The 10758-nt window shown below is 34.9% G+C and overlaps 2 protein-coding genes across 2 annotated transcripts; one reads left to right on the forward strand and one right to left on the reverse strand.

Moving 5' to 3' along the window:
* The first annotated feature begins 63 nt into the window (after positions 1 to 63).
* Positions 64 to 4256, forward strand: LOC112501491. Its single transcript, XM_025105136.1, has 2 exons — positions 64 to 85; positions 2638 to 4256. Exon 2 carries the CDS (start codon positions 2639 to 2641, stop codon positions 4025 to 4027), a length of 1389 nt encoding a protein of 462 aa, XP_024960904.1. The 5' UTR covers positions 64 to 85; position 2638; the 3' UTR covers positions 4028 to 4256.
* On the reverse strand, positions 4201 to 9566 carry LOC112501501. Its single transcript, XM_025105147.1, has 3 exons — positions 9285 to 9566; positions 5842 to 6186; positions 4201 to 4830 (listed from the first exon to the last, which is right to left on the reverse strand). Exons 1-3 carry the CDS (start codon positions 9543 to 9545, stop codon positions 4324 to 4326), a joined length of 1113 nt encoding a protein of 370 aa, XP_024960915.1. The 5' UTR covers positions 9546 to 9566; the 3' UTR covers positions 4201 to 4323.
* Between the last annotated feature and the right edge of the window lie 1192 nt (positions 9567 to 10758).

The following is a 10758-nucleotide window of genomic DNA, read 5'->3' on the forward strand; positions in this document are numbered from 1 at the left end:
TTGTTTTTGCACCAACTCCAAATCTGCCCTAAATCTGCAATCATCATCATCATCATCATCATCATCTGGTAAACCCTGAGTTCAGGTATTGCATTTCTTCTCCGATTCCACGATCGACATATGCTAGCTATTTTGAAACACACCTCCGTTCGCCAATCGCCATATACTTCAAATTGGAAAGTAAGAAAGATCCCTTTTTTACATTTGTTTTCCAGTTCATACCTGTTTAAATATTGATCTAACTGATAATTTTTTTTAGATCTATTTCGTCGGTATTTTCTTTAGTGAAAATCAAGTACTTGTTATTAGGGCAAAATTTTTGCTCACTTCACAATGTTATTCTTAATATCATATTATCATGCTATATGGACGCGTTGATTGCCGTATTACATTTGGAATTCTTGAATGATACCTAATCTAGGAAGAATGGTTGTTAAAACATCTCACTAGTTAGGTATTTCATAAATATCAAACCCTAATTCGTGATGCTGCTCCAGTGCCTCCATGCCTCCATCCCTGCTGCAACAGTGCTCCGCTCTGACCCTCCCTTCTGCTTGAGGATAATTGTTTTTTCTAGTGTTTATCTATTTTTCCATTTGTTTAACAAGTCAGAAAAGGTTTAGTAATTTACTGATTTTTGCCATTTGTTAACATGTCTTAGACTAGGTTTAATGATTTATGCCCTTTGTTAACTCATCTACTATTCTTTATTTGTTACTTGTGACGAACAGCTTGATTTGTTTTGTTTGAGGATATATATACCTATATAAATTGATTTTTGGTTGCATCTATAACAAACTATGTGCGTATCAAATGATTCAATAACTTTTTTCAACTTACCATTTGTTTTTGTTGAAAACTTGAAATCGATTCATGGCTGCTTGCTTGTTTTCAGTCCATAAAAAATGGATATGTTCTAGTGTATGTGAATTTGGGTAAGATTGAGTTGTACCATACAACCCACGAGCTGTAGCGTGTACATACATTTAATAGTTTTAATCCATTTAATAGATTTTTTTTTTATCCTAATACAAAATTTATAATTTATATGAAGACCAATAAATCATATTAGGGGATATTGATTTGGCATGTTTGGCACTTTTATAAGCATAAGATGTGTTATAGAATAAATTTATGGAGCAAGTTAGTAACATAATTGTCGACCTAATCTTTAATCGACTTATATCCTACGATATTGATTGGATAGAGGTCTATTGAATGTCAGTTATGGAGAAGCAAAGCAACCGACTCTGTATGCTATAGGATACATGTTTGGTTTTTGTTGGGATATAATATCCTAAAAACTGTTGTATGATCTTGTAGGGAGATTGGTACTTATGAGAAAAGCTTTTAATCCCAAGATTTTTAGGGAAGTTTCAAGTAGATTTAAACTAGGTGTACATCAAAAGTTTTCACTTTTATGTGATTCATCGTTGTTGGATGTGTTTTGATTTGAATATAGTGGAAAATGCATGATTTAAAATGATGTTATGAAACGTGATCGTTAAATGTTTTATACAAAATAATTTTGTACATATTAAGCATGCTTGTTATTCTGATAAAACATGTGGAAAATACTTTGATGTCTTGAAAAATTAATGTTTTAATAAACATGTTATTGAATTTAAAATGGGGGAATAGTACTTTGTATAAATGAAGCATTTGTGAGATACTCGGCTAATAGGTTGTGGTGGAATCGGATCTGGTGACTTAGGGTCACCCCCTTTGTTGCATTTGTATTGGGATCGCTCCTTTACAGTTAGATGGGTTGCTCCCATCGGGTGTTGTATTTGAGTACCGTGCACAAATGTGCGCTAGATACTCGCCTAATAGGTATAGTGTTAGGTGAAAGCTGGTGATTATATAACAAAGTTAGTCTAACGAGTAGTGCACTGCTGAGTAGTGCTCCTCTACTAATTTCGGTTGTTCTGGGCCACCCCCACATGGTGTTATATTAATAAAGCTTTGTGGATTTTGTTAATCACGAGCTTATACTGATTTTGATGAGAAATAAATGCGTCTGGTGTGTTGCTTGAGTTTTATGTAAATCATCCATTGTTTTGAAAGTGTGGATTTAATTGAATTGTTCTTTTTTTGAAAACTCTTGATTGAACTCATCACACGTGTAGTCTGATTTGTTTCGTTCTGTTAATGTACATCTCCAGACCTAGAAACCCGATGGTAGTACTAGTGGTAGTAAAGTGTGGTAGGTAAGCTTGATGGATGATGCACCATTTTGGTAACTTCTGAAAGAAAATTTTGTAGTTGAATATAGTATTTTGGTGGAAATTGATGTAGCATCATCCATTGTAATTAGTCATATGTGTATAGACTAGATGGTAAATGTGGCATGTGTGTATACGCTTCTTTTGAAATTATTATATATACAAATGGCATATCACGACTTTTCGGATAGGTCATGTCGAAATTTCGCAAGATGTTATATGACATAAGTATTATCTTATGTGTTGACGGCGATATAACTTGGTTTAGGTCTTGTGGGAAAATTCTAACAATTGATTATTTTGGTATGTGCCTATGATGTTGATCCTTTTGATTGGGCTAGGGTGCATAGAGCAAGACATTTGTTTTTATCATGATTGAAGAGTGACCATGAATTTGACCTTTTTTTTGCAGGATGGCACAGTCAGCATCTGGGTGTGAGAGATGTAATGATAATCCAGATGTGCAACATGAGTTAATATGTAACCAAGGTGACCTCTTCCCATTTCCTGGTTTTATCGTCAATAACAAAAATGATGTTGAAGATTATACTCCAATTACCAAGATTCCATGTGGGTCTGTCCTGACTTGTGTCAATTCTGCCAAGTCTACTGAAGAAAGCTCAAGCACTGCTACCACAAAAACCCCTCCGATTGAGCCATCTGTGTCTCCTGAAATCCAATCCAGTTTGTGTCGATCTGTGCTTGTTTCAGGAGCCACACCTTCGACTTGTTATGGTGCCGGGCATGTAATCTCTGGGGTCATTGACAAGAGAAAATGCAAGGCCAGGGGAATTCTTTCTGTAGGACGTAGAAACCCCCTTGAAAGGGACATCCCAGAAGACAATATTGATTGCATTAGTTATGGTAAAAGGGGAAAAGGCATCTTTGGAAAATCTAGACCCTCTATGATTCCTTTTCCTGCTGAAGCTACAATTAGTTGGCATTTGTCACCATCTTCTGCTGGCAAAACCAATTACCCAAAAGGATTGCGTCAATCTTCAAAAATAGTTGAATCTGCTATAATCCCGTCATGTTCTTCACCCAGGGTCCCCCCTTCTTGCACACATAATCCTAAGTTTCAATGTCTATTAGAGCCTATATCAAACAAAGTGGTAAAGAAACCATCCGCAACTTCTCCTTGTGACACTCCTCACCACGGAGCTGTTATTTCACAAGAAGAGATAACATCATCCTTCAATTTCAATGCAGAATGGTCTCCATTTTCTGCATGCTCTTTAAGTAGTGGGAATGTTATGCAAACTCCAAACTCGGATTCAAGCTTAGAAAGGCGCGGGAGTTTATGTTGGCTGAAGGAAGGCATTCAATTGAATCATAAGTTTAAATCTGACCTTGATCAAGTGACAGATGTTTTTCAACATGAAAGCTTATCCCTTGAGGATGATGCATCACCATGGGATCCACCATCTTCTGATCTTACAAACCTTAACCATCTCAGAGAAAATTCGGATAGTCATGCATCGTGGGTTTCCAACTCAACTTCAGGGAACGTGTCAGAGTCACAGATGCATATATCTTGGAGGGATGGACTCATAAGTGATGCTTTTGATAAGGACGATTTAGATTGTTGTAGATTGTTGTCAGACGAAGAAATGGATGCTGATGAACTGTTAAAGTCTCATATGCTTTTCGAGCACAAAGTACAAGCTGATGGAAACGACAAAGAAACTTCACTTCCTATTCAATTAAACCCTTGTGCAGAGTCTATCTGCACTGATGACAGCAGACTAATTGCATCTGGGGACTCGGACTGGACTCTCTACTACAAAAAACCAGTCATTTGAACTGTCTTCCATATTTACTTAAAGTAAGTTTGCCCCGTCTTATTAATTTATATCTTATCATTTCATATAGAAGGTTAGCATGTTATGTTTGTTTTTCACGAACATTAACAGGTAAGAATAAGTTACTGGAAACGATCTCAAGATCCATGTCATTTTTCAGTTATTCCCAGAAAGAGGCAAAAAAGATGGAAAAACTAATTGTCAAGAAACTTTAGTAATATACATACACATTCACAGTTTACAAATTGATATTATTGATATCGCGTTCGATCATGATAAAGATGAAGATGACCCGTTCAATCTAGATTTTCTTCTGTAGAATCCTTGTGTAGTTCTTCAGGAGGGATAAAGCAATCCATCGAGAGGCCAGGGACATTAAATGCTAAATCATCGATGGTCCACTTCTCCTCCATCCTTGTGATGACAGGTCCTGCCCTCAAATTATCCCCAAATCGTGTGATTATTACGTCTGATTGGCCAGAATGTGCAATCATCACACCCTCAATGATTCGGTAGTCCTCTATTTTTGTTGCCATATAAGTTTCCCAGTACATAGGGAATGAACCTGGTGCTTGGACTCTAGTTAAGTAAGAATCCTCCAAGTGTACCAGCAACCCATTTCTTTGGCTAAAGTAACCAAACATTACATGTTTGATCATCTCTGCAGTATTGTCGCTTCGTTCAGCTAGGTCTGCATCATCTGCCGACAATTTTAAGACGAAGCAATCAACATCCCCGATTCGCTTTTCTCCCATGTATTGTGCTTGGGAGAACACACCTGCCACAGCCATAGGATCTAAGCCCTACATATTTAAGCAGAAGTTAACCAACAAACCATGATTAGCTAAAAGCCATGGACCTTAGTGCCTGAAGCCAATAAGTTAATGGATGAAAATGTCATCAAGCCAAAATGCAAGGGGCTAAAGTTACATTCATACTTGCATCTTTGCCCGCATGTTAAATTGCACCAACCATCATCGTCATCACAAAGATAAATACTTAAAACTTTTACTAGAGTGATACATCTCCAACCATTGGGGGCACCCCTTTTACCGAAGCGATGGCTTACTAACGTCATTGTCTCTCAAGTTCTTTGGTTTATCCTTTTGCAACTCCATAAATTATGTATATATTCATATTTATATATAGTTTTCGGATCACGTGAGACGATGCTACATATATATATATATATATATATAGTAGCGTTGAGGGGCATTTTGTTAGGAAGTTGTGATACTCATGACTTAATTTACAAAGTTATAAGTTTGTAGTGACTGAACCTGTTAATTCTATAAGCATGTGGACCATCATAATACATGTGAAGTGTTCATCCTTTGGGCCTTGACAATGAGAAGCCATTGGAAAAGTAAAGGTAGTTGAAGAATATTGAGGTACCTTACAAAATGGGAAATTGACATGTCACACCCACCAAAGTGGGCCATTTGCTAAAGCTGTTTGCCACTTTCTACTTTCACATTAAAATATCCAGTCTCAGAAGGATTCCTATGACTCTGAGAATAACGTCATAAACAGTATCTTTTTGTAACTTCCCAGAAAGTTGCGGGACCAATTATGAAATATCATATTTATTAATTAAAATATTAACCATTAGTTAATTTGCTATGTTTCTATTAAATATTTAGAGGAAAGTTCAGTCGCAAATCTGTCTTTCGTGACATGCGTTCTCATTCATCATGAATGCAGCTGCACATTTTTTATTGCATAAATTTGTAGCATACTCGATTAAATGTCTTTTTATCGACAAAAATTAGTAGTAAATGTTAATTAATTTGTTCATGTCTGTATGTTCTTACTTGAAGAGCACGGCGGAGAGGACGGACACCACCTTTGGCAGCATGAGACCCGAGCCACGGTGTATGCCGCCAAGCAACATTGCCGTCGCTGCCTGCAACCACCTTGTGGCCACCAACAACAAGCTCAATCAACCATTTGTTTGGTACCATCTGCCACATAACAAAACAACCTCTTTGCGACACTCTGACATTGCTGATGGCGGTCAATGCATTTGAGTTGAGCTCGTCCACCATGGCCATGTTAACTTTTCCGGTGGCGTACATGTTTCTTACCGTCCCCTCTAGCTTTCTACAACCGGTGGCTGCTGTGAAATGTTGTATTATATATTGTGCTGATGACGAGACCTGGTGAGACGAACCGATTCCACTATTAAATAAATATGTTTTACATGATTCAAAATCTTTTAATATAATCTTGTTGTATTTTCTAAAACATAAGTGAATCTGGATGATGTTTGATTTAATTAAGACAAGTTGAATCACTTAAATATGAATTGCAAAAGGAGCTGAATGTTGGTTAGGAAGTAGGTTAATTTATATAAAATCTTGGTTCATTAAAGAAGGCACACATATTGACATGGACTGGTGGTCCGAAACAAAAGAACAAAATGCAGTAGGGGTATTAATGGCATTTATTGATATTTTTACCCTACCCCACCCCACCCCTCTCTCTCTCTCTCTCTCTCTCTCTCTCTATATATATATATATATATATATTWATTTATTGGATTGCATTGGTTATACAAATGCGATGAGTTGTATTTGAAACAAACCCTCCTCTTTCTCTCTCTCTCTCTCTCTCTCTCTCTCTATATATATATATATATATATATAGGGTTGGGTTCACGTGAGACCAAGAGTTTTTCGTGAGACCCGTAAGACCAATTTATGTTCATTGATCAATCTTATAATCTAATGATCTAATGGTCTAAAGTTGCACGATGACAATTTTGTGATTATTGAGAAGTCTTGTGACAATTTTGTGATTATGAATGTTCTGATTGTAGATCTAAATCAAAGGGTTGAGAATTGGTCTTACGGGTCTCACGAAAAAGCCTTGGTCTCACATGATCCCAAGTCTGTATATGTGTATATATATATATATATATATGTATGTATGTATATGTATATATAAACTTGGGATCATATGGACCAAGACTTTTTCGTGAGACCCGTAAGACCAATTCTCAACCCTTGGATTAAATCTACAATCTCAACATTCATAATCACAAAATTGTCACGAGACTTCTCAATAATTACAAAATTGTCACCATGCAATTTTAGACCATTAGATCATTAGCTTATAAAGTTGATCAATGAACATAAATTGATCTCACGGGTCTCACGAAAAACCTTTGGTCTCACGTGAACCCAACCCTATATATATGTGTATGTATATGTATATATAACAAAGACTTAGCAGAATTGACTTTAAAGTTACCCTTTAATGTTTTTCTTTAAACTTACATATTTTCATTCTTACGATATTTACTTGTTTGGTGATGTATTTTTGAAAATCTTTGAAATATATAACACTGATGCATTTGAATTATGAAAATTCGGAATTGGGAAAAATTTGTATTGATATTTTTATTATTAAATTAAGAATAATAAAATACTTGTTTTGTCGTATAACTTATTTAATTAAAATATTAATTATATTTAATATAATTTAGGTTTTAAAATAGCTTAATGAGGAGATGATCTTAACCTCTGAGCTTAAAGATAGAAAACAAATCCCTTGCACAATTTCACCATTGAGTAGGTAAAACATATCAATAGGAGAATGTAGATCGATTGAGGTATATAAACGCGTGGGTTTCCAAAACTTAATTTGTTTATTTGAAAAAGTAATACGAGTTTTTGAAAATCTCTTAAGTTTCTAATTTTATTGTTTATAATAAAAAGATTAAATTGGAATGTTATAAAAATTAAAACATTTTATATACATTATTTATTTATACTTAATACTTTAATAGTTGTTTTTGATAAATTAAGTTTTCAAGAAACTAAAACTCAAATGCTAAATAAGGAATCGTATGGGAATAACAGTTATGGTAAGAATAGTGAGAACACTTCTAAGTCTTTACATTTATATGAGTTGACTTTTTCATCTAACTTAAATTTTTTCCAATTACCTTCGGTTATTTCATCTGCATTTAATTACCTTCAACTACATTAATCTACATTTATCTTCAAATTTGCTTTCAGTCTCAAGTTCTTTTCATGAACTTTTACATATATTTAATCACTTTCGCATGCATGAAATTTTTAAAATTTTGGCCATACATATACATACATACATACACACACATACATACATACACATACATATACATAGACTTGAGATCATGTGAGACTAAGGGTTTTTCGTGAGATCCGTAAGACTAATTCTCAACCATTGTATTTAGATTTACAATCTGAACATTCATAATCACAAAATTGCCATGAGATTTCTCAATAATCATAAAATTGTCACCGTACAACTTTAGACCATTAGCTAATTAACTTATAAAGTTGACCAATGAACATAAATTGGTCTTACAGGTGTCACGAAAAACCCTTGGTATCACGTGAACCCAACCCTACATACATATACATATATGTATATATGTATATATATATATATGAAAAAGCAGGAGAGGAGCTGACAATGGTGTATGCATAAAAAGTAAGATCAAAGAAGCATGCACCTCCACAAAAAGAGGATCAAGATTCCTAGTCCATGAGTAATAAAGTTTTCCATGTAGTTTTATTGGCCTCTTCTCCTTTTATTCAACATACAACTTTCTATTTCCTTCAATTATTATTTCTCTTCAATTACAAATTCATTATATATTATTCCTGGATATTAAAAAACATTACATTTTCTAAGAACCAACCATTTCAAAATAAGCATCCTAAAATCTAAAACCAACTTAATTCTATTCAGACATACATTTTTTTTTTCATATAAAGCAAATAAGACATATGTAAAACTAGTTGCCAACACTTGATTATGTACTTTGTCCATATATATATATATATATAAATGTAATACTTTGTGAAATAATTGTAGTTCTTATGGGGAAAATTTGAAGACGTTTGAAAAAGAAACCCATTAATTTCGTTTAGATATCCGTCACTTATCTGAAATAAGCCAAAGGCCCAAAAACCTAGAAAAACTTGATGCTAGAGATCCAAAAGCTCGATGACAATTCATCTTCGATACGCATTACACGAGAATTAAAAAGAAGACTTGTATCCGAGATCCGAAAATAAAAGAAAAACATTAATGATTTTGTTTAGTTTAGGCATGACCTACCTAAGAAAAGGGTAGGAAAAGAAATGATCTGAATGGATAATAGTAATAATGACTTAAAGGATTAAGACACAGATAATTAAGTGAACAAAATGGATGTGATATGATTAAGATTAAGATTAAGATGGATATTGATTGATACCTGAGATGATGATGATTTGGGAGTGGGAGGGAGGAAGGAGACTGGGAAGAGAGGGCAACCCAAAACACTTAGAAGGATATTGAGATCATTGATGGATTTGTGCTTATTAGGGAGGAGAGACAAATGGGTTTTCAGCCAATTACGCCATGTTTTATGAGATCTCTTTCCAGATGATGAGTACCATGGGCTGTGACTCTGATGATGCTTGTATTCTCCATCTTCATCGATGGGTTCTTCTGATAATGTTGCCAAACGACTCATCTCTCTCTCTCTCTCAATCTCTCTCTCTCTCTCTCTGAGAACCCTCAAAGTAGAAACCACTTAAATGCACTCCCTTTCCATTCAATTCCTTTCTGCACGTGCATCTCATGCCCCCCTTTTCTCTCTCTCTCAAATAGAAACCATTAAAGAAATTAATTATATTTAAGATGATTTATATTTTTTAGAATATGAGATATATTTGTTTTGTGTCTATGGAAAAAGCAATATGAGTTTTTTAAAAATCCTTTAAGCCTCCAAACTTATTGCTAACTTAAAATAAATAATTTATAATCATATAATTACTATATTTATTTATATAAAACCTGACCATAAAAAAAAAACAAACTAAAATTGTCAACAAATTAAAACTAATCAGTTCATACAATTTAAAATATTGAATTCATAGAATTTAAGGTTCAAGTTCATACAATTTAACTAACGAAAGGTGGGGGGGGGGGGGGGAACGTATTATGACTACTGCATAAACATAGCAAAATGCTCTAACAACACGGTCTGTTCGGCTAACTGGGCAGCGTGTGTGGCATGTTCCGCCTCCAAATCTGTCCTACTCTTCCATTTGGCCTACATCTCGGCCTGATGGCGCTCCTCTTGCAGCCACGCCTCCTCTTCTACCCTTGCCAACTTCTCTCTCAACTCCTCTACTTGTAAATATTCAATATTCGACAAAGTAGTAATTAGTTCACAATAAAAGTAATGAGAAAGTATATAACAATATAACCAACATACCTCCGCTGTTGATCTGATACCGTATGATCTTCTGGTGCTACTTCTATATCTATTAGTCACAACATAAGAGAGAGATCCTAGGAGGTCCTGAAACCATAAAGACGATCCTCCTTCCGTCCTCCGACACTCTGCTCCCAAAGAGATGCCTCGTCAAGAGGAGGGGTGTCGGTACTAGACTGTGACTTATCCCTAAACGATGTAACGGTTGGACTACTTGAAAGTCAAACTGAAGGTTTAGAGGAATTTTGGATAATTTTAAAACTCTAAGTGTAAAGGTTTGACTACCAATAAAGTTAAACCGTATGTATGAATGAAGTTGGAGGTCTTTTGAATGAGTTGAAAAGCCTACATGTAAAGTTTTGACTATTTGAAAGTCAAACTGTAGGTTTAGAAGAGTTTTGTATGACTTTGAAACTCTAAGTGTAAATGTTTGACTACTTGAACCGTAGGTTTAGAGAGTTTTGGA

This window comes from Cynara cardunculus, assembly GCF_001531365.2.
Source record: "Cynara cardunculus var. scolymus isolate 2C chromosome LG 1, CcrdV1, whole genome shotgun sequence".
Classification (NCBI taxonomy): domain Eukaryota; kingdom Viridiplantae; phylum Streptophyta; class Magnoliopsida; order Asterales; family Asteraceae; genus Cynara; species Cynara cardunculus.